Raw genomic sequence first — 25,258 nt, forward strand, 5'->3', positions numbered from 1 at the left:
CCAATCATAACAGTGGCTGTTTCCTGACAAGGCTTAATGGGATAGTTCACCCAAAAATGAAAATTCTGTCATTAATTACTCACCCTCATGTTGTTCCAAACCTGTAAGACCTTCGTTCATCTTCTGAACACAAATTAAGATATTTTCGATGCATTCCGTGAGCTCTCTGACCCTCCCACAAACAGCAAGGATCCTTACACAATCAAGGTCCAAAAACATATCTTTGAGATCGGTAAAATAATCCATGTGACATACATCAGGGGTTCAACCGTAATTTTACGAAGCTACGAGAATACTATTTTTGTGCGCAAAATAAAATAAAATAATGGCTTTATTCAACAATTCGTCTTCTCTGTGTCACCCTGGCGCCATTTCAGAGAGTATCCACTGAACATAAACAGCGTATGCTAGGGTGAACATACATGCCGTTTTTCTCGGACGTGTCCTGGCCAGGATTTCTATATTGCTTTAGGGATGCGCGGTATACCGATATATATTATATTTCAAATGGTACGATATCATAATTTTGCTCAATTCGGTATTTTATACGCTGCTGTTGCAAAATGCACCTGTAGGTGGCAGTGCTTCCCAAATTGCTGCGCAACTGGTAAATGTGACAACAGAACAACACGATGGATCAAACAGATGAAACTCAATGCACCCAAAATTAATAAATAAAGAGAACAGTGGAAGTGAAATATGGCATTACTTTGGATAAAAAACAGATGACAAAGGTGAAGGAACTGGCCTTACTGCACCTGTATGCAAGCGTTGCTATAGGCCTAAATCATGTTGCCACAGGAACACATCAAATCTTTTTAAGCATTTGTCGCTTGCTCATCCTGATCTTTTCAAAGAATTAAGAGATTAAGAGATAAATTCAGATTTGATTTGACCTTTTATTTACATCTGATTAACGCACATTCAGATGTAATACAGTAAGCGCAAATGTGCATGTGAGACACGCTAGAATCAATGAAGTTTTGGTCACGTAATGCATGCACTTGCATTTCATACAATCAAATTTTAATTGGATATGAATTGAGCAAGAGTTTTGCTATATTAATTTTAGTATCAATGATAAGACGGGCTTGTTTCTGACGCGCTGCCGACCACTAATATGAAGCAAGTGAGAGACTGAGATTTATATTTAATGCTGAGTCTGAAAACAATCTGAGAGAGAGAAATAATAACATGATTTTGAATATTACTTTGACTGTTAGAATAACACTTTACAATAAAGCAACATTTGTTGCATCAATTGCGCAACTTCAGTGCTATTTTTTTTTTCTTCAAACTTCTTCAAAATGAAACCTATGTTAGTTTGCACTATGTGTTTGCACTGAAAAGATAAGATTTGAATATATTTTCATCTTATTACTTCAGTTAGCCTATTTTTTTTTTCTCCAACATCAAAATGTAACCTATGTTCCCTTTAGGTTTTTTGTTACATTTTGATACAAAGGCATTAACATATGAATCTGTTTTTATTATTATGAATAATAATTTTTTTTTAATTCACTTAAATCTTTTGAGGCTGGTTATTAGTCACCTGTGGTATCGATTTAGTATCGATACCGAGGTACTACATTCTGGTATCGTACCGAAGCCAAAATTATGGTATCGAGCCATCCCTATATTGCTTTGATTCAAAGTACTTCGAGAGAGTTTCGAAAACATAAGGAATCAATGTAATACACCGATCGGTCTGGACAAAGCCAAATCCTAGATATTTTAGGCAATATAGAAATCCTGGGAAGAATGGCACATAGTCACCCAACCGTATGCTATTCTGTGTCATCTGCACCACGGCGCTACGTTGTTTACACTTTGATTTGAGGGAAAACAAAGTATCTGCGTTGGACAGCTGACACAAAATAGCATACGTTGTTTACATTTAGTGGATACTCTCCAAAATGGTGCTAGGGTGGAGCCGAATTGTTGAGTAAAGTTTTTTTTTCTTTTGTGCACAAAAAGTATTCTCGTAGCTTCAGAAAATTACAGTTGAACCCCTGATGTCACATGGATTATTTTACCGATCTCCTTGCTATGTTTCTGGACATTGATTGTGTAAGGATCTTTGCTGTCTATGGGAGGGTCAGAGAGCTCACGGGATGCATAAATATCTTAATTTGTGTTCAGAAGATGAACGAAGGTCATACGGGTTTGGAACAACATGAGGGAGAAATTAATGAGTAATTAATGACAGAATTTTCATTTCTGGGTGAGCTAACCCTTTAAAATCATAAACCCTTATCATACAAACATTTTCAAGAACAAAATATGATTCATCCATAACTTTAGTCCCTATTTTTTTTTCTACATTTACAAAAAAATTAATATATATGTATAGGAACAACTAAGAAAAAACATGCAAAAATCACATACTCTTGGACACTTAAATGCGATTAAATATTTCATCTTCAATAACTTACCATACAGTGATGTATACCCTGAGCTGTGATTGTTCCTCTGCATGACCCTCTGAATTCTCAGAATTCATTAACATTAGAACCAGGTTAAAAAAAGTTTGTGCATATGTGAATTGGGCAAAAAAAGTGAGTTCAGTGTGTATAAATAAGAAATAATCAATTCAATTGTTAATGAATGAGACCCATTATGCCTAAATCTATAGATTTCTGATCTCATTTGCACTCCACATCACCCAAATTTTACCTCAATGGCATCAAATGCTGTTGTGAATATTATTAAACCTTTTGCAATATGTATCTTGACGCATCATGATTAAATATTTGCAAACACGAATGAAAATTGAGAGCTGTGAGGGTGAGTAAATGATGACCAGTATTGCAAGGCTGTCAATTTTTGCTTAATTTGATAAAGCGAGTCACTTACTAAAGACTTGTTTTTGTTTTTTTCAGACCTGGTCGTTCATTTCTTTTTCAAGATTTGGCAAGATTGATGATGACAGAATTTTCATTTTTGGATAAACTATTGCTTTAGAACATGTTTAGGCATGCTTTCTTTATGGCACAGCAGGGATCCTTTTATTAACAGAGGAAGAGTTTTGCATTTTGAAGTCTTAAAGGCATGTTCTAGAAGCATCACATCTGATCATCTCCGTTTTTTTAATATCCATTTTGCACCTCACTCATAAGCATTGCATTACACCGTAAGCCAAGGATATTCACTTCTATGAAATTTTGAAGGTTTATTTGAAGCTGTCACCTTCAATGTACATTAATAATCGCTATATGGGTTGTTCAGTTGCTTTCCTCTCTGTTGCACCTTTAAATTCCACGAGTTTAGGAGGAAATAGGTCACCCAGATAGCCCAAGGAACTGATGTGCCTGGCCGCAGCTTGGTAGACCTAGCCACACTCAGATTATTCCCTCTCTGCATGTCGAGTCCTCGCACAACTGCATCATGTGACCCTTGGTTCTTCTACAGGACTGACATTCTTGTTCTTGATTACTTGATAAACAGGAAGTGGCATAATGAGGTTGAATACTGAATACAAAGATGAAAGTAAGAATGGGAGGAACTAAATACATCACCAAATTGTACTAAAAATAATTCAGGGAGCCACACCCATAATAACATTATCCTCTGACTCAGGCCGGTTGATTTGGTCAGTTTGGGATCAGTTTTAATGAGAACATTGTCTTATGTTCCAATAAAGCAGACTCAAGCCAAATACAGCTCTAGTTAACAAACTCAAAACTGATTATATTTATATTCTTTGTACATTTTTATCTTATTGTAAACGATTCATCAGCATACATTATTCTAACACATGATGTGAAAAAACATGGTCAGTGGTCACACTAATTAAGAATTAATTCCCTCATTTGTGACCCTGGACCACAAAACCAGTCTTAAGTCGCTGGGGTATATTGGAGCAATAGCCAAAATACATTGTATGGATCAAAATTATTGATTTTTCTTTTATGCCAAAAATCATTAGGACATTAAGTAAAGATCATGTTCCATGAAGATATTTTGTAAATTTCCTACTGTAAATATATCAAAACTTCATTTTTGCTTAGTAATATGCATTGCTAAGAACTTTATTTTGACAACTTTAAAGGTGATTTTGTCAATATTTAGATTTTTTTGCACCCTCAGATTCCAGAGTTTCAAATAGTCGTATCTCAGCCAAATATTGTCAGATCCTAACAAACCATACATCAATGGAAAGCATATTTAGTCAGCTTTCAGATGATGTGTAAATCTCAATTTCGAAAAATTGACCCTTACAACTGATTTTGTGGTCCAGGTCACATTTTAGGTAAATCCTGGTTAAATTGTACTAATTTGTTCCTGATCCTTATATTAAGGCTACGATTTAACCAAATTAAAAGTACAACATCTGTGCCTTGTTTTAAAACGGTGCCTTGTTTACAGACATTAAAATGCGCCACTAAATCACTCATGCATGATTCCCTGAAAAAGTGCCAAAATACATATAAAGTATAAAGTTTAAAAGCACAATTAAAAGCAGTGCATTTATCATGTTATTCTCTGCGATGTAATCATTTGCTGTTGAATCAATTTGGTGGACTGTTTGTGGGGTTTAACGAGCATGAGCTCAGCTGTGTGGATCTGAATGACGTTATCGCTCCATCAATATAGAGCTCTTGAAGGAGAGGGAAGGGGATGGGATTGAGAGGCAGGTGTTCATTTGTAAATAGTGATTTTTTTCCTCCTCTGGGACTGTCTCAAATGAGGTCAGCAGCAAATTGGTGATAAAATTGGGCAATGGTTTGTGAGAATGAGTTGCTGATAGCTGCTACTTTCTTCTCAGAGTAGGTGATGAAGTTCACAGAGGTAAGTGATGAAAACAAAGCAGATGGGTTGGTAGAGAAATGATGAAAGAGTAGCTTACATGTGTATATACACACACACACACACACACATTTATATAACATTTTTAAATAATTAATTTAAATCCTATAAAACTAGTAATAGGCTATTTTTAACTGTGTTGTAGAAGCAAGTATTTCAGTGCATTTCTTCCAAAGCCTCACATTCACACTTATGTCCTAGAGACTATGATGTTTGTGTCTAAAGTTTGCTCTGGTCTCTCTGACTCTGCCAGCTTGTCTGTCACAACAGCCTAAATGTGTACAATAATTAAATTATGTAAGTTTGGCCAGAGAATATGAAATTCAGTGAAAAATGCATATTGTTTTTTAAGTCAGCAAAATATGCACGTGTAAAGCAATCTACTACTACTACTTATTTTTATGTATATTTTATGAAATTCAGTGAAAAATGCATATTGTTTTTTAAGTCAGCTAAATATGCACGTGTAAAGCAATCTACTACTACTACTTATTTTTATGTATATTTTTTTAATGGCTGTCGACATCCAACAAGGTGCATTGCTGCCACCTACTATTCTGGAGTGTGGGCCCGAGTCAACTACTTCCCAAATAATTAAAATAATAATAATAACTTTTAAATTCTGTTAAGCCAGTTCTTCTCAAGTAATTCATAAGACTTTCATTATTATCACCATTAAGTATTTAAGTCTTTAATGCTAACTTCCGTTACTTCATTTTCTAATTTCTTTCTGTAGTGACACAGTATGTGTTCAGAACGAACTGGCCTGGCCGGTGCCTAATTATCCTTATACCCCCATTCAATCCACTACATTGCAATCAAGAACCTATGTTTGCTCCTTCACACCTTTCCCGTAGCACACTAATGCAACCTCTTGTATAGAATGGAAACCAGGACCAGATGCACTTGTGTACTCCCTCTCCAGCAGGGACAGTGGGAGATGATTCTCAAGTGTCCTCATGTGCCCAGTATGTTGGGACCGTTCCCACACCTGCAAGGGAGAATGGATATCTTACTGCCCAGGTCCAGGCTTACTGCGACAAACTGTTTAACCTCATGGAGAAACAAGAGACAGCTGTAAGTGCATTTACTAGTGAACTGAAACAGAGTTTTTCGCAACATGAAAGCCAATTGGAAAGTCTTGCTGATAAACAACCACACGCAGCAAACTTCAAAGATTTTATCAAAAAATAAACAACAGACTGAAACAGAGACTGATCAAACGGTAAAGACAATTAAGTTTTTAATAACAGATGAACTCCAAAAATTTGAAAAATCATTGGCATCAAATATTTGTTTCACGGTAGAGCAACTTCAACAAGAGGTATAAGACATCATTGGACCTTTTAGTTTGAACGCCTTAGTGATAAAGTAAATGAGCTGCCAGTGGGTACCGAACACAAATCTTCACAATCAGGATGGTCTTCTCCGGTAATCCTAGTGCTGAAAAAAATTCACAGCTTCGATTCTGCATTGATTAGCGCAAGTTAAATGCAATAACAGACAGCGATGCATACCTACTGCCAAATCTGGATGAAAACATGGAATCACTTTCAGGATCTGCTATCTTGTCCACTTCAGACCTTAATAGTGGGTACTGGCAAATTACTGTGGATGCTTCCAGTAAAGCAAAAGTTGTGGCCTAGTGGTTAGAGAGTCGGACTTGTAACCCGAAGGTCGTGGGTTTGAGTCTCAGGTCCGGCAGGGATTGTAGGTGGGGGAGTGAATAACCAGCACTCTCTCCACCCTCAATACCACGACTGAGGTGAGACCCTTGAGCAAGACACCAAACCCCCAACTGCTACCTGGGTGCCGCAGCAATGGCTGCCCACTGCTCCGGGTATGTTGTATGCTGTATGTTCACTACTGTGTGTACACTTGGATGGGTTAAATGCAGAGCACAATACTTGGCCACACACCTCCTTTACCCTTTCCCTTACTACCCCTGCTGGTCTATTCACTTCAATGTAATGCCCTTTGGACTTAAAAATGCCCCAGCCACTTTTGGAGACTGTCTTGGGAGATCTAGGTGTAAGTATTAGCTTTGTATTCCCTGTTTGTTGTTATATGTTAGAGCTCTCCTTTTCCTGTTTTTCTCCTTTACCATCTCTCCAATCCTATTCAGCTCACAGGTGATTGGAGATTAGTTTTGTACCCACTTTTTTTTCAGTGTGCAGATTTTTTATTTTCAAATAAAAGCATGGTTTCAGTTTAATATGTTGCAGGCTCATTTATTGGTATTAATAATAATAAATAAAATTGGTGATAAGTAATTAAACAATATTGGTCTTGTTTTTGAAGCTGCGTTTGCTTATTTGTCTCATGAGAGTTGGAAATAGTGGCGTTGTTCGCTGCATCGAGAGTAAGAGTTTTCGTTTGCTGTACCGAGCATGAGAGTTCAGACAAGTATGAATTGCCCCGAAGTCTTTACATGTTTAGAATATGCAAAAAATGAAACAACAAGACTGGAGATTACCAAAAACGAGTCCTGCTTATGAGTTAAATTAAAAAAGGACGTTTATGCAATTGTAAGGGTGCTGGCACTGTGTATTTTGTGCTATTCCGTGAAAGGTGATTGATTCAACAGGCATAGCTATGATCACTACCATCATAAACTATAACAGAATCTCAATAACATAAAAGTAACAATACTAAATAAATATATAAATAAATTATTGTAGGATAAATGCTTAGGTTGAGTTGAGCCAGAGGTTTTTGACAGTGGGACCGGATCAGACTGCATGTAGTTTTCAACAGGCCTCTAGCACACCTCCTCACATATTTCTGCAGTTCTCACAGCCTTAATTCTATTTGAAAATTTAATGCAGCTGAGTGTCAGCATCTGTAAGACCGCTGTAGTTCTCTGTTCACAGCAGCTGGCTGTCAGGCCGTTTTTTCTCATGCTGTCAGGAGCAGTCATGTTGTGCCGGCGCTGCATCCTAATCCCAGCACACCGTGTGACTCATGTACTTCTCTGATAGATCGATAACTTCATCAGTTCACTTTTCCTCCTAAAGCATGATGCAGCTAAGTGGTTAAAGCTCTTAAATTGCCTTTTTAGAAGGGCTATCCAGACTTAAATTAAATAAAGGCATATGCTGGGTCTGTTACTTAGTCCCCAAGTTAATGTTAAACCCGAAGGACTTGCGTTAAGATGAGCAACAGCACTGCAATTACACACATATCGTCTCTCCTCTCAAGTCCTTTGTGGTCGAGACTTACTGTAATAGAGGATTGACATGATTATACAAACATTTAATACAAAGACGTTTCCCTATGGGTTTTCCGGTACGTCCAAATAGCGTCCTTTGCACTGTCCAGCGCGAATTTGCATCTATTCGCATTTGTGCATTTGATTTTGTATGAAATCTACTCGTGCAATTAAATTAGCTTTTGGTGTGCACACACCATAAGAGGCTCAGGGTCTCCAATGTGAAAAACAAATACAAAAATAAATGCAAATTACAAATAAAAAATTATATAATAAAGAACTGAATAATACATAATAATGTACTCATCATTTTATATGATTCAAATTAATCTTAAAATTGTATGTTAGTTGTTTTTAATAATTAAAATTGGATAAATACATTTTAAATTCAAATAAATAAATGTTAAAATTAAATATGAATAATGCAAAATGTTTAAAAATATATAACTATTTTGTAAATAACTAATAAATAATATTATTAATTCATTTAAAATAAAACCGCAATAAAGCAACGATTAATAAGATGTTTTTCATTACATGCCCCAACACCCTCAGAAGGCATCAGATGGGCATGAGAGCATGATGATTGCGGTTGCACTTGATAATTGTCACCATAGCACACTAGCTGTTAGGAGAGCTCCGAGCTGCCGGCGGCGCTGAGACAAGAGCACATTAATTACAGCCAGGCTTTATCCTCAGGGCTTCTCACTCACCGTCTCCATGAGTCAAGACGCTGACACTTCCACACAGCCAACAACGAGACAGCGCTGAACAAAGATGCGTGAAGTTCTCCTCTCTCCAGTGCTGTGAGGTTATTTTAATGTCATGCCTGGAGGATGTGTGTTCAAGGAGTTAAAAATTCTGGATTAATGTGGAGGAACAGGCTTCTGCTGCTGGGAGTCCTCCACGCTCGTTGGCAGATTAAATATTGAGAAGATTAGAAGAAAAAGCTGACATCTAAGCATTTAGGCTTAATTACGCAGAATGTTTCATGTGCATTGAATGTCTTAAACAGTAAAGACTATAGCCACCCAGCAGAAAATACTAAATTGTTGAAATACTCCTATGTTCTCATAATGATGGAAAAGCTGTTAAATGTGTTTTGCACTTAATTAGTTCTGTTGCATGCTTATATTACGCAAAGCTTGATGCTATTATGAAGCTTAGACACCTGATGCTGGACAGCGGCCCCTTGTGCTTTAAGAGGAGTTAAATATGATGTGTTTCTCTAGAGATTTCATTTTATTCCACACAAGCTGCTCCAGAAACGTCGTCACATGGATCTCTTTAGTGCCCTGTTATGAGATTCAGTTACTCATTTGGACCTGAAATATGATGCATGATGCATCATATTTTATGCTCATATTTTAGCATGATTTTTCTAAAAATGATGTATGGATAATTAAGTAAACCTAAGTTATTTCAGTCTGGTAAGTGTTTATCTTGAAATATTAATAACAGTTTTAATAATTCTAATTATTCCTACATTTACTTTATCAAAATAATTAGATTTCACAGCAAAATTGTACTTTTACTAGTTAGAAATGAATGAATGAATGAATGAATGAATTCAGTCAGATGACAGATGGCGTGTACATTTGCAAGAAAAAGTAAGTTAACCATTTTCAATTTTCTGGTTTTCTGCATATATTGGTCATGAAATTTGATTTGATTTTCACTCATTAAACATACAAAGTGATGGTGGAAAAGGTAAACGAAACACTTGGCTTCTGGTGTCATTAAATGCCAACTGGAGGCAGATGTTAGCAAACCAGGAGTCCAATCAATGAAATGAGAATAAAGGTGTGGTTTAGAGCTAAACGGACTTATACGAACACCCAAACAGCATCAGTGTGCTATTCACAAGCAGCAGCATTAGCTGATGTGAGCCATGCCTCGAAAAAAGACATCTCAGTAGACCTACGATCTTGTTGATATGCATGTTGCTGGAAAAGGTTACAGAGTAATCTCAAAGACTTTAGATATTCATCAGTCAACTATGGAGACGATATGGTACTGTGGCTACTTTCCATAGAAGTGGGCACCCAGCAAATATTTTACATTTACATTTATTCATTTAGCTGACGCTTTTATCCAAAGCGACTTACAATTGCTATATATGTCAGAGGTCGCACGCCTCTGGAGCAACTAGGGGTTAAGTGTCTTGCTCAGGGACACATTGGTGTCTCACAGTGGATTCAAACCCGGGTCTCTCACACCAAAGGCATGTGTCTTATCCACTGCGCCATCACCACCCTGAAGATCTCTCCAAAGGTACAACGCAGAATGCTCAATGAGGTGAAAAACATTAAGTAACAGCTAAAGACTTGAAGGATTCATTGAAGCTGGTTAACATCTCTGTTCATGAGTCAACCATACGTAAATCATTGAACAGGCATGGTATCCATATAAGGACACCACAAATTGCCCTCCAAACAAAACATTACAGCACACCTAAAGTTTGCCAAAGACTACCTTGACACTCCAGAACACTACTGGGAAAATGTCTAGTGGACAATTGTTTGGGAAGAACATACAGTGTTTATGGCGTACAAAGAAAACAGTGTACCAACATGAAAACATCATCCCAACAGTAAAGTATGGTGGAGGGAGCATGATGATTTAGGGCTGCTTTACTGCCTCTGGACATGGACCGCTTTCCATTGTGAAGGGGAAAATTAATTCCCAAGTTTATCAGGATATCCTACAGGATCATCTCAAGGTGGCTGTCTGCAAGCTGAAGCTCAGAAGAAGTTGGGTGATGCATCAGGATAATAAACCTAAAGATTGAAGTAAATCTACTACAGAATTGCTTCGGAGACATAATATCCATCTTTTGGAGTGGCCCAAACAAGCCAAGACCTCAACCCAATAGAGATGCTGTGGAATGACCTCAAGAGAGCCATTTACAACAGACATCCTAAGAATATGGGGGAGCTGAAGAAGAATGGTCCAAAATTACTCCTGGATGTTGTGCAGGTCTAATAGCTGCATGAGGTGGTTGCTGCCAAAGGTGGTTCAACTAGTTATTCAAGCACTGTTTCACTTCATTTTTCCACCATCATTTTGTGTGTTTAATGGGTGTGTTCAATAAAGACATGAAAGATCATGACTGTTTGTGTTTTATTAGCTTAGAAATATTGTGTTTGTTGATATTTGTGACTTTGGTGAAGATCAGATCACATTTCATGACCAGAAAACCAGGTTCACTTTTGCTTTCCACTGTAGAAGTTGACCATGTTGATAATTTAGAGGCCTTAACTGCTAATTTCTAAACTGTCTAATTGTCTTTTTTCAAGGCACTGAGGTATAAAACATTTTAGAAAGTAGGCCACAATAAATAGTCAATTACATTTGTATTTAATCCATTATTTTAATGCATTAAATGATGGATGGTGATATGAAAATGAGGCCTTGTATTTTAAATAGTAGGTACTTTATATTGAAATTAAAAAAGACTTTCTACAGGCCAAAGAGTATGTGCTCAAACATTAGGCTATATGTAGGAAGGTGCACTTCGCATTACTTTTTTCTCAGAATTACTAGTTCACAGTTTTGTGCCTGCATTTTAGAAAACAAAGTCAGAACTCTGAAATATAAACTCAGATTAAAAGTCAACTTGTTTATAGATTTTATTCCATAGATGAAATAAGCTTCTAGCCCAAAACACTGCAAGGGCTTGAAATGTGTTTTTAACCCCGAATTACAATTAACCACAAATTAATGCTTCTTTCACCCAAAAGCTGAGGTGCATATATGCTCCAAACAGTTCCAAAAATAAATACAAAACTTGTGCTAATTTAATGGACAAAAAGAATGAATCCAAGTGGATTTTTTTATTACTATTATTATTATTAATAATAAAATAGCACAATGAGAGATTAACAAGTGATTTTTGGAAGTCGTTTTTGACTGGGAGCACCATTAAGTACATTTAACCAAATTTCAGCACAACACAACATGTCCGTCTGTTGTGTTTACATAGAAAATCATGAAAAACGTTGTTTGAACGATCCTACCTGTGATATTGGACTTTTAGGAGCAGCGCTGTCTGATTCACACTCTTTTTGGTCGCTTTTCTTTTGTACTCGGATATAAAGCTAGGCAAGAGTCTTTTTTAAGGTAAAAGACGCCAGTTCAAGGTTGTTTGATGATTAGTCTTTTTAAAAGAGCAATCCTGCACTAACACATCTTAACCACACCGTGTCAGCGTTTCATAACAAACAACCTCCTCTGCACGGTAAGTGATTCGTGACTTCAGTCATTCTTATTTGAAAAAGGATACTTTAATTACATAAAAGTCGACACAGTTTATATGAACATTCTAATGGAATGAAAGAACATAGACAGAGACAGGGTCATATTACATTTATTACATTTGGAAATACATACATGCACCATAAACATGCTGAGTTAAATCTGTGTAAAGAGCATGTATAAAACTACCAAATTCTCCCCGTATCTTCATGGCATATTAGAGTTAGTTTGTGTATCAATTGACCCACTAAAGGAGAAGCACATCTGAGCTTTGTCCTGTCATACAGTTCTATGGTTCCTATAATGTTTATCCACTATAGTACATTACCAATGCCACAAAGAGCACATAAACGGTCTGATGCGCTAATGCTAAACCTGACATGGCTTTAATAGTTCTGAATTAATCAAACATAGAGTGCTTCACAAAAAAGGGGGAATATTACCCATGCTAAAACTAAATAAATAAATCCGTTTTAGAAAGATTTAATTAAAATGGATGGTAAGCAGATAAAAACTATGAATGAAATCTATATATCACAAAGAGGAGTGTGAACTCTTGGCTTTGTCATTTGGTGTTTTCATTAGCATGTCAAATAAACACAAGGAAAATTGACTTTGTCCCTTCACAGCATTACTAAACACAGTAGAATAAATGTACAAACATGTCGCTCTGAACCGAATGAGGAAAACGAGGTAATATAACTTTCACAGTGACAAAAGAGTACACCATCTAGATAAACCACTACAAAACAGAACATTATTGTCCATAAAGGGTGATTTCAATTCATCTCATGACAGATATTACATTATCTAGAGTAACTCGTGTTAATATTTAAAAAGATTTTGTTAGGCATGGCTGTCATACAACTATACAAAACTATCTTAAAAATGGCTCAGCTCTGTTGTCGTGAAACTATATTAACAGCATCGGATTGGTTGGATATCCAGACATGTTTCAGAGTTTGCTGACAATATATGATTAATCTCACCAGAACTAAATTTCTTTTAAAAAACAAATTGTGTCCAATAATATAAACAAAACGATCTTAAAAATGGTAAGCAAAAAGATTGATCTGAACTATTGATGTAAATTAGATGGATGGGTTTATAAAGGCCATGTCTATTTATGTGTCAGCAACATTTAAAAAGAAGAGAAGCACTTGGCTTGATTCTAGCTAAGATGACACTGATATTTACCCGTAAGGCAATGCTTTTGCCCAAGAGCTTAGTATACTGAATGCTACTCGCTATTCGCATCTGTGGCAGTCTTCCTGAATGTTAGAAATCATGGCAGGATCTATAAGGTAACGTCGCCTCTTTGTAGCTTGAAATATGATTTAATATGAATGAAGAAGTAGTGCTTTGGATGGATAAAAAGATTTGATTGTAATCTAAAGCTGACTCACCATTGAGTGTTTAACTGTGTAGTGTAGAGATGAAAGTGTATAAAATAGTAAAGGAAAAGTATGATAGGTTGAATTTTATGCTGACACTACAAAAAATATATAACAAAACAAAACAAACACTGATTGTTCTAATGGTCTCTGACGTGTGTGATGTACAATGACCCCAGCAGCAAGTGTTTTAAATAAAGTGAATTGCGGAATGTGGGAGCAGCAGTACATGCAGATATTCTGGTCCTATTAAACATTAAGGCACCAGAGGTATCAAAAATCTACTTGTTTTTTTGTTTTTTTTTTAAATTCAAAAAAAAAAAAAAAAGATTTCCAAGTTTTCTAAAGGCAGTTTCTGTGAGTGCATACAACATATCATGGAGGAGACGCAACTGATTGACTTCATGCTTGAGCACCTGTCATCTTCTGCAACAGAGGGATCTGTGAAAGTAGAGACACATCAAGTAGATAATTATTTAATATGACATATCATGGAAAAATATGCTATATATGGTAGCTGAAAGAACATACTAGAGATTTTCTTTCAGTTTATTAATATTTCTTATTCAGAAATTGAATCAGTATTGATAATGGATGCTTATTAATTTATTTAACAGACTTTTATACAAAGATATAAAACAAAGAGATTCATCTGAAATATTGAAATTAGATATTTAATTGTGCATGCTGATTTCCTTTATTTTTACATTTATATTACTTTTGCCATTACATAATGTTCACTTAAAGAACACTTAAAAAAACTAATAATCTAATAACTATTAAATTTAATCATCATATCAAAATTATAATAATATCCCAAAATGATTATTAATTTTTTTTACTGTACATTATAATTTTGTGATGCCTAAATTCACTTGTAGCTTTTAGTGTTTTGTTTTATTATTTATGTAGTCAAAATAAGAAATTTACAATCTTTACTAATCTGGGCTTGAGAAGCAAAATTTTTAAAATTATTATAATATAAATATAATATAATATAATATATAAACTTATAAAAATGTACAATAGTTGTCTATTATTTAAAAAAAAAAAAAAGTATGAAAAATGTTACTTTTTGTGGGTTAAGTCAGGGTTAATGGTTTGTTAATAGTGAGAATTAGACCTTAAAATAAAGTGTGATGGATTATTTATTCTTTCATTCATTTATAAATAAATAAATATTTCATTAACTACTGATTTATTATTGTGCATTTTAATGTATATTTTGCATGAATTGTCCATCTAACACTGTAAAACACTTTAAACCAAAAATGTCCCACACTACAAATGCCTGATTAACTTCATTGTTTTATGTCCTAATCATTTGATTTAATGGCCAGTCTCACCTTGGACAGGTCCACACCCGTGAGTGCATTAACAGACACAGGCAGCTCAGCGAGGAGACGGTTCACCTCCCCGGTCACGCGGCTGCTGTCCCCACTCAGAATAACAATCTCATTGGTCCTGGCCAGAGGAGCTGCTACCTTTCCAGCGATCTGTAGGTGACGGACATTAGAAAATCAAAATAGGAAATCCAGGCCCATCCTACAATACCCATGTACAATTCCAGTGGTGATCTTCCAAATAACATGCGAGAAACGTTCATTCACCTTGGGAAGTGCTTCCAGGACAAGCGCAGTCTTGGCGGCCTCTCCATACTGCTGGTAGGCCTCTGCCTTCAGCCTCATTTTCTCGGCCTCTGCCTTCCCCACGGATGAGATAGAGATGGCCTCCGCCTCTCCGATCTTCCTGATCTTCTCTGCCTCGGCCTGAGCAGTCAGCACTTTCTTCAACCTGTTCAATGTCACGAATATAGCACAATTCATCTTGGTGTGTGTCACAGATCAGTTCCTCAAATACATAATGGATACATGATTAATCAGATATCCTATTTGGGTTTGATGCAACATCTGTGAAACATTATTCTAAAAGTAGAAGAGAAGCACAGATGGACTCTAAAAGATTGCGGTTCAAATCCCACAGGGGACAATCCATCAACTAGCAAGGCACTTTGTCACGGTTACACAACATGCTTCGTAGGTCGTATTTCACCTCAAAATCAAACAATTTAAAATTACATTTTAAAATACTTTTAAGTATGTTCCCAAATTCTCATGATCATGTTGTCTCCTGAGTGTTTTGTACTTTCCGTTAACCTCAGTGGTGTTTAATTTGTTTTCTCTTTAAAAGTACAGTACCACAATATTTCAGTGAACGTTTTTGCTATATTTATTTATATATACATATATACAGTCATGGCCAAAAATATCGGGACCCTTGGTAAATGTGATCAAAGAAGGCTGTGAAAATGAATCTGCATTGTTAATCCATTTTATCTTTTATTTTAAAAAAATTCACAAAAATCTAACCTTTCATTGGATAATAAGAATTTAAAATGGGGGGAAATATCATTATGAAATAAATGTTTTTCTCAAATACACGTTGGACACGATTATTGGCACCCCTAGAAATTCTTATGAGTAAAATATCTCTGAAGTATATTCCCATTCATATTCACAATTTTGAGCACTCCAGGGTGATTATGAACATGAAATTATCCAGCCATGGCTTCCTGTTTCACAGAAATATAAATAGGAGGGAAAACAAAGCCCTTAATCATCCATCACAATGAGAAAAAACAAAGAATATATTTCTGATGTGCAGCAAAAGATAATTGAGCTTCACAAATTAGTGAAGTGGCTTTAAGAAAAGAGCTAGAGCAGTGAAAATTCCCATTTCCACCATCAGGGCAATAATTAAGAATTTCCAAATAAACAGAAAATGTTACAAAACTGCCTGGAAGAGGACATGTGTCTATATCGTCCTAATGCACGGTGAGAACGAGAGTTTGAGTGGCTAAAGACTCTCCAAGGAACACAGCTGGAGAATTGCAGAAAATAGTTGAGTCGCGGGCTCAGAAAACCTTAAAACAAATTGTCAAACAGCGCCTACATCACCACATGTTGTTTGGGAGGGTTTCAAGAAACTTTCTCCTAGCTCATCCAAAAACTCCAGCGTATTCAGTTACCAGACAGGACTGGCACTTCAAATGGGACTGGCTTCTATGGTCAGATGATACTAAAAAATTAACTTTTTAGCAGCAAACACTCAAGATGGGTTTGGTGAACACCGGGATAAACGTGCCCCATGTGTACAATGAAATATACTGCTGTATTTTTGATGTTGTGGGCCTATATTTCTGCTGGAGGTCCTGGACATCTTGTTTAGACACATGGCATCATGGATTCTATCAAATACCAACAGATAAAAAAAATCTATAAGGGACTGATTCTGTTAGAAATCTTATAATGGGCCATGTTTGGATCTTCTAACTGTACAATAATCCAAACACAAACCTCAAAAACAACACAAAAATGGGTCACTGAGCACAAAACCAAGCTTCTGCTATGACCATCCCAGTCCTCTGACCTGAACCCTGTAGAAAATGAGTGAGGTGAACTGAAGAGATGAAGCACCATCATGGAGCTGGGAATCTGAAGGATCTGGAGTGATTCTGGATGAAGGAATGGTCTCTGATCTCTTGTCAGATGTTCTCTAACCTCATCAGGCATAATAGGAGAACATTTTGAGCTGTTAAACTGGCAAATGGAGGTTTCAAAAAGTATTGAATAAAAGAGTGCCGTTAATTGTGACCAATGTGTATTAGAGAAAAATATTTATTTCATAATAATATTTCCCCCCATTTTAAATTCTTATTATCCAATGAAAGGTTAGATTTTTGTGAATTTTTTAAATAAAATATTAAAAGGATTAACAACGCAGATTAATTTTCACAGCCTTCTTTGATCATATTTACCAAGGGTGCCGATATATTTGGCCATGACTGTATATATATGGGCAGTTACTCTAGGAGAGCTGGACAGGGCCGGAAAAGGTCTTTAGCCCATCAGCAGGACCAGTATCTGCTCCTTTGTGCAAGGAGGAACAGGATGAGCACTGCCAGAGCCCTACAAAATGACCTCCAGCAGGCCACTGGTGTGAATGTCTCTGACCAAACAATCAGAAACAAATTTCCTGAGGGTGGCCTGAGGGTCCGACATCCTCTAGTGGGCCCTGTGCTCACTGCCCTGCACCGTGGAGCTCGACAGACGTGAAAGGGTCTGGAGAAGCCGTTAAGAACGTTATGCTGCCTGTAACATCGTTTAACATGATCGGTTTGGTGGTGGGTCAGTGATGGTCTGAGGAGGCATATCCATGGAGGGTCACACAGACCTCTACAGTCTAAACAATGGCACCCTGACTGCCATTAGGTATCGGGATGAAATCTTTGGACCCACTGTCAGACCATACATTGGTGCAGTGGGTCCTCAGTTCCTCCTGGTGCATGTCTCATGTGGCGAGAGTATGCAGGCAGTTCCTGCAGGATGAAGGAACTGATACTACTGAATGGCCCCCACACTCGCATGACCTAAATCCAATAGAACACTTCTGGGACATTATGTTTCGGTCCATCCGATGCCGCCAGGTTGCACCTCAGACTGTCCAGGAGCTCAGTCATGCCCTGGTCCGGATCTGGGAGGAAATACCCCAGGACACCAGCCGTCGTCTCATTAGGAACTTCCCCCGACATTGTCAGGCATGCACACAAGCACGTGGGGGCCGTACAAACTACTGAGTACCATTTTGAGTTGCTGCGATGAAATTTCTGCAAAATGGACTAGCCTGCTACATAATTTTTTCAATTAGATTTTCAGGGTGTCTTTGAATTAAGCCCTCTGTAGGTTGATAATTTTCATTTGCATCAAACAATGTGGCATCCTTTCGTTCCTAACAACTTACCCAGTCCATATCAGTATAGCTATCCAGCATGATATTTTCTCCATTGAGATCTGGGCCCGTATTCACAAAACATCTTAAGGCTAAAAGTAGCTCCTAACTCACCGATTTAGGAGAAAATCTTAAAAATAATGGCCGTGTCAATCCTAAATTCAGGACTCCTAAATTTTTGCACTAAGAGTATTTCACAAAGCGTTTTAACGCTAAAACTAGGTCCTAAATCTGTGAAACGTTAGGACTAGTGAAGAGGAGTCCTAAGTCACTAAGACCAACTCACAATTATCCTAAAATGGCTGTTGCCGGTAATCTGCCTCAGAATATAAACATTTTAGAAACATTTGACGATAATGAGCCTTTAAAATGGTATCACCTTTAAGGTTTGAAGGTTATCCCAACTCCAAATTTTCCTTTGATTATATCCTTTTCATTATATATAAGAAGGATATAAGAAGTAACAGATGTTCTTGGCGTACAGTTTGGTTTTCTTTTACGTTTGCATGTCTTACTATCAGCCATGATTATTCTACTCTGTTAATTAAAAGGCGGTTTATATGCATCCGCTACAAGAAGCATACATGTAAGAGACTGACAATTAGCAGAACATATATTTGTTTAATTAGTGACACTTAGCCTGCAAGTTAAAATCTTTATTTGAATGTGGCAATTAACATTATTTTTTAAACCTTTATTTGGATATGGCAACATAATATCCTACTCTACAATATTTCTATGAATAAATCTCTGACAGAGACCCCTACTATCAGCCAATCACTGTGTACATAGTTAGTAAGCATACTGACATGATCCATAGCAACAAGGTCAACCCCACCCTTACTCTTAGCTTAAGACTTCTCTCTATTCCTTAGTAAAAGTTTGTCTCAGCAGCTTTGTGAGTAGGTTTTAAGAGAAAACTCTTAACTAAAAACTTTTACTGCTATTTAGGAGAACTCTTAGTGGTAAGATCAAATGTTTTGTGCATACGGGCCCTGATGTGTTTTCAAAGTGTTCCTTTTGAGCAGTATCAATAGATAGACAGACAGATAGATAGACAGACAGCCACACTCACTTGTGTCCTTCAGCCAGCTGCTGCATCTTGTAAGCCTCTGCTTCAGCAGGACGCTTGACCGTCGCTATCAGCTCCTTCTCTGTCCTCTCAATCTCTTTCTCCTCAATGGAGATCTGCTTTTTCCTCTGCACAACCTCGATTTCGATCTCCTCCAATCTGATCTTCTGCTGCTCTTTAGCTGCCTGTAGTTCATAGGCCAGCTGAGACTCGGCTTTCTGTGTAGAAGAGAGACACATATCACATGATTACTATGACTCTCATCTGAGACTGATAAATGTGAATGTGTAAGCTCACATCCGGCCAGATAACAAGATGACTGTGATTTAAGATTATGGCCCTAGATTGAAATTAAATTTAATCTAACCTTAGTGTTCACTTCTTGATTGAAAGCAGCTTTCTGCAGCTCCAGCTCTCGCTTGGAGTCGGCCATTTTAGTATCGGCCAAGAACTTCACATCCATCATTTCTTTCTTGCACTCAGCTTCCTGATCAGGGAGGTGGGAGAAAACAGAAGCTAATGAATGCCACACATCTAATGGATAATCCATTAGCAATAAAACCAGTGAAGCCTGAAGTCTCTTACTCTAATCCCAGCATCCCTCTCTGCCTCGGCCACTCCGATGTCAGCGTCCCTTTGTACAGCCGCTGTCTGAGTTTTTCCAAGAGAGCTCAGGTAGTCCAGTTTATCATAGACATCCTGTAAAGAAAAAAACAAGTAGCATTTTGTTTTAATTTTTTTGATTACATTTTAATGTTTATTTATTATTATTTTAATTATAATAATTGATTATGACTTAAAATTATATGAAAAATATAAAACATTATGTGAAATGTTGTGTGGGTTGTTAACTAAAACTACTAACGAATTTTTCATTAATTGAAATAAAATATAAAAAATTTAAAAACTTTAAAATTGGACAATGAAAATGAGAAAAGTTTAAGTTAAAGTATTAAAATGATAAAACTCTAAACACGCAACAATGGCAAAAGCACATAATAACTTTTACTAATAATTTAACTATTACAATTACTAAAATTGATTTACTGAGTAAACTAATTAATTATGACTAAAATTAAATAGAAACGAACTAAACAAATTTAAATTCAGATAAATTAAATTAAGAATAAAAATTAAATTAAAATTAAAATGATTTGAAAATATAAAAATAAAAGCTAATTCAAAATATTAATAAATACAGTAAGTAGAGCTATCAAATCAATTAATCGCATCCAAAATAGAAGTTTGTTTACATAATGTGTATTGTGTATATTTATATGTATAAATAAATACACACACATACATGTATATATTTAAGAAATATTTACGTATATATAATATATATTCATAATGATTTATACTATATACAAATATATATTACATATATTTCTTAAATATATACATGTCTGTGAGTGTATTTATATACTGTAGACCTATAAATATACACAGTACACACATATATTATGTACATGTATTATGTAAACACAAACATTTATTTTGAATGCGATTAATCGATTTGACAGCACTAACTATAATAGTATTTTATTATTTAATCTGTCACCCCTTGATTTAATATTTCTTCTACATGTATACTGGTTGAAGGTGTCATATTGAGGTCTAGAATAGAGGCAGGTCTCTTCTACATCTTGTCCATGAGTATGATTTTGCATTAAGAAACACACACATCTTACTTTTATAGTGAAGCTGAGGATCTCAATGCCCATCCGGCCCACGTCAGGAGCTGCCACCTCCCTCACCAGCCGAGCGAACTCATCTCTGTCCTGGTAGATCTGCTCCACTGTCAATGTGCCTGTCGTAAGAACAGCAACAGAACATCAGCGTCATAGAATCACACACGTAAGCTTTATTTTAATGAGGCTACTGTAATTTGTTAGTAATCTATTAACCTAAGATAGAACGCAAATGTCCCTCCAGGGTTTGCAGGACCACAGCCTTGATTTCCATGACAGACTTTCCCAGAAACTGCTCACAGGCAACCGCCAGCAAGTCTTTGTCAGTCATAACCTTGACCTGATGAATACACAAAGCAAGAGTTAAACCCGCCCTTCTTTTTTCTTTTTCAACTCTTCAAACATAAACTGAAATAAAAGTTTAAAAATGTACTACCATTCAAAGGTTTAGAGCCATTACAAAATTTTAGACAGCCATTACTCCAGTGTTCAGTGTAGAGTTATTATAATTAACTAAAACCATACAACTTTAAGTAAAATAAAATATAAAAACAAAACTTTAACTTATTCTATTTCAGCTACTTTCTAATGCAACATTTCTCATTTTTTGTATTCAACTTGATACTAAAATGGTACTAAAACAACTAAAACTGAAAGAAAAATGAATAAAAACTATACAGACATTTATTTTTAAACAACATAAACTAATGAAAATGACAAAAAACGCAAAAAATTGCTAAAACAGAAAAAAAAAATGAAAACTATAATAGTATCTCAATGACACTAAAATAACATTCAGTGCTTCAGTGTCACATGATCCTTCAGAAATCATTCTAATATGCTGATTTGCTACTCAAAAACATTACTTATTATTATCAATAATGAAAACAGTTGTGCTGTTTAATATCTCTGTGCTAATGTTACACATTTTTTCAGGATTTTTTGATGAATAGAAAGTTCAAAAGAACAGCATGTATTTAAAATATAAATCTTCTGTAACATTATTAATCTATTTACTGTCATTTTCAATCATTTTAATGCATCCTTACTCAATAAAAGCATTAATTTCTTTAAAAAAAGCCAAACTTTTGAACGATAGTCTATAACTTTCAAGACCCAAAAACGATGTACTGATACTAAGCTGCAATAATGATGCAAATGATGGAAATCTAATGATGGAAAATCTAAAAATAAATGTAATAAAACAACAGTAAATGAGCTCTGAGTGTTTACTTGAGCAACTCCTGTAACTGTAATAGCGACTCCCTCCGCTGTCTCCACGTCTTCACACTTAGGCTGTAGTGTCATAATCTCTAGCGTAATTCTGGGGGGAAAAATACCAAAAGTTAAACACAACCTTTAAGTATAACTAAACAATGCCTAAGGCAAGAAAAACCTGATTTTCCAAAGCTTGTTAAGAGTTGCAGAATTCAAAAAATGGGACAAGAGTGCAAAGACAATGGCAGTGGCTGACAGGAAGTTCAGTATGCAATCAGTGAGATGTTCACGGGAAAGCATGAAGCAAACGCTCGATAGAAAAGTATCAGATCAGCTCATAAATCAACTAATTCAGCTGATTATGGAAATTTAAGAAGTAAACAGAAATAACATCAATATCTAACAACAGATGTATATATTAAAGTATCTCTTAAAGCAATCTCTGAAGACCTCTATACAGCCAAACTGGTTTGACAAACACACCTGCCATTATAGTTACAGCTAAACATTGACTGTGTGTTGTTTTAGTGAACCTTGACTACATTTACTGCACTGCAGAGTGAAATGTGATCCTGTGATCCTCATTTATTTGACTGGCATTACCTCTGTGTGTCTGATATAAGCCACCATGCCCATGCCCAGCCTCCCACCACATATGTCTTTGCGTCTGACCCACAACAGGCACCTAGAAGAGGGGGAAGAAAAACACTTGTGATTGCAGTGATAATCTCAAAAGATACAGTCAAACATTACAAGGACAGGATCTGAATGAACTGAGTTCAATGGTGATTCATACATGAAGTGAACTAGAAGATGCTATAAAAAAAAGTATATATATATATATATATATATATATATATATATATATATATAAATAAATAAATAAATTGAATAGAATAGAATAATAATTTTTATAAAGTATTTAAATAATATAAATACATAAATAACATTTTTATTTATAAATATAATATTATTTATTATATTTATAAATACTATGTCTGGCAGTACAGTACCACAGTGAGTAAAAACATAACATTATAGAAATAAAATATTTTTCAAATAATATTTTATGCATATTTTAATCAAATGTTTTCACAGTATAAACGTGGTCTTTGGACCAAATATACAATGGTAGTTATTATAATATACTTGGAGATACCCTGGAGTACCATGTAAATATGCTGTTGTTATCTGATACTATCTAAATGCTGGTGATTAATTGCTGGGTCAAATAAACATCGTTGCCATTTATCAGCCTTTTAAAGAAATCATAACATTGTAGCGTCACCATATCACTATTAAGCATCAAAGTGTCCGTTTCCATAATTATAGTATATTTAGTTATGAATGAATGTAAAGAGCTGTTAAAGGGTAACGGGATGCACCTAGCAAACATAAGATAGAAAAGAGAAATTAACTGCAAACACTGAGTTTTGTAATTTAATATTTTTACGCTCTAATTTATCAAAAACGATCAGTCAAAATGACAAAAATATTATGAATGACTCGTGTAAAATGCGGAAGAGCTGAGCTAACCTAGTAACGTTAGCTGTAGCTAGCTAATACACGACTGGATTATATTATTTACCACACAGTTCATAAACATTTACATGCACACTGGAGGCAATAATTGCATATAAATATTAAACTCCTAATATAAGCTATAGTAAAACACATATATCACGACACCTGACACAACGAGCGCTTCATTTGGTCCAACAGTCAAGCAGCAACCCATACTTGCATTTAATACCAAACAATACTCCTTCCGTGTGTACTCCTATATAATTAATAAAGCGTTAATTTAGCAGCTTTCTGACTCGCAAAATGACAAAATCTCCGCCCTATCGAGAGAATAAATGTTTGTCAACACAGGTGACCCTGCGCACCACCACAGGATACTGTATGGCTGTGGTGTCAAACCTAGCGAGTCCCCTACCTAGACAACACTTTTCATAAGCGTTCTAAAGCGCTCGTGATGTCTAGCTAGGCAGCTCAGTAGGTTTTGAGACACAGACTGTGTTGTCATGATTACTGTAAATGCTGATTGTATTCATGTCTGCGCTGTACTTGCTTTTATTGATGAGCTGCATGGACATACTTTACGTGCTCTACATGTGATATTGTGTTTAATTGGCTTTTAAATGTTTATCCACATATTATGTTAGCTTTAAAATGTTTATTCACATTCTGTCGCCATTTATGTTGTAATTTTAGTGGCCTCAGGAGTGGATTTGATGCTTTTATACATTTTGCATTGAGAAAGAAAGACTTACTATGGTAGTACTATAGTGCACTGATGGTATCAAATGGTAACATTAACATTTTATATGTATACCATGATTGATGATGAAAAAGGCTGGACTTTTTTTTTTTGTTGTTGTTTTTTTGCATTGTGACATAAAAAAATAGAAATCCAAATGGCATATTGGGTTGAGTTATTAATATATATATATAGATATATAACTCATTAAAAGTATTTGTATTACAGTAATATTTAATGCAATAGAGAAAATATAGAGAGAGTCATGGTACATAAAATATTAAGGGTCTTTTCAAAATAATTTTTACAAATATTTTTATTTGGACAGTTAAGTTTTTTTCTATTGTGACATAAAAACAAAATAAAAACATTTGTAGTACAGCCATTTTTAATGCAATAGAGACAAATATTGAGTCAGGACACATAAAAATATTAAGGGTCTTAAAAAAAGACTTTAAAAAATATTTTTGCAAATATTTTTACTGGACTTTTTTTTTTCATTGTGATATAAAAACATAAAATAAAAATATTTATATTACAGCATTTATTAATGCA

General features: G+C 35.6%; 1 protein-coding gene across 2 annotated transcripts; it reads right to left on the bottom strand.

Moving 5' to 3' along the window:
• Positions 1-12,373: 12,373 nt before the first annotated feature.
• LOC306851184 (flotillin-2) lies at positions 12,374-24,401 on the bottom strand. 2 transcript variants are annotated; one of them, XM_079387323.1, is made up of 11 exons: positions 24,185-24,401; positions 23,044-23,125; positions 22,456-22,546; positions 21,439-21,562; positions 21,223-21,341; positions 20,117-20,230; positions 19,899-20,018; positions 19,535-19,749; positions 15,282-15,465; positions 15,018-15,167; positions 12,374-14,112 (listed from the first exon to the last, which is right to left on the bottom strand). In XM_079387323.1, exons 3-11 carry the CDS (start codon positions 22,528-22,530, stop codon positions 14,074-14,076), a joined length of 1,140 nt encoding a protein of 379 aa, XP_079243449.1. In that variant the 5' UTR covers positions 22,531-22,546; positions 23,044-23,125; positions 24,185-24,401; the 3' UTR covers positions 12,374-14,073. The 2 variants fall into 2 exon arrangements, with proteins under 2 accessions (XP_079243449.1, XP_079243448.1); XM_079387322.1 differs by having other exon boundaries at positions 24,130-24,375.
• Between the last annotated feature and the right edge of the window lie 857 nt (positions 24,402-25,258).

This window comes from Barbus barbus, assembly GCF_936440315.1.
Source record: "Barbus barbus genome assembly, chromosome: 31".
Taxonomy (NCBI): domain Eukaryota; kingdom Metazoa; phylum Chordata; class Actinopteri; order Cypriniformes; family Cyprinidae; genus Barbus; species Barbus barbus.

Excerpts from the sequence above, each read along its gene's own strand:
- LOC306851184 (XM_079387322.1), bottom strand. The coding sequence starts at position 24,178 with ATGGGTTGCTGCTTGACTGTTGGACCAAATGAAGCGCTCGTTGTGTCA. Across the intron at positions 21,342-21,438 it reads ACATTTGCGTTCTATCTTAG|GCACATTGACAGTGGAGCAG; the intron begins GTTAATAGATTA and ends TTCTTACGACAG. Across the intron at positions 20,019-20,116 it reads AGAGGGATGCTGGGATTAGA|GAAGCTGAGTGCAAGAAAGA; the intron begins GTAAGAGACTTC and ends CTCCCTGATCAG.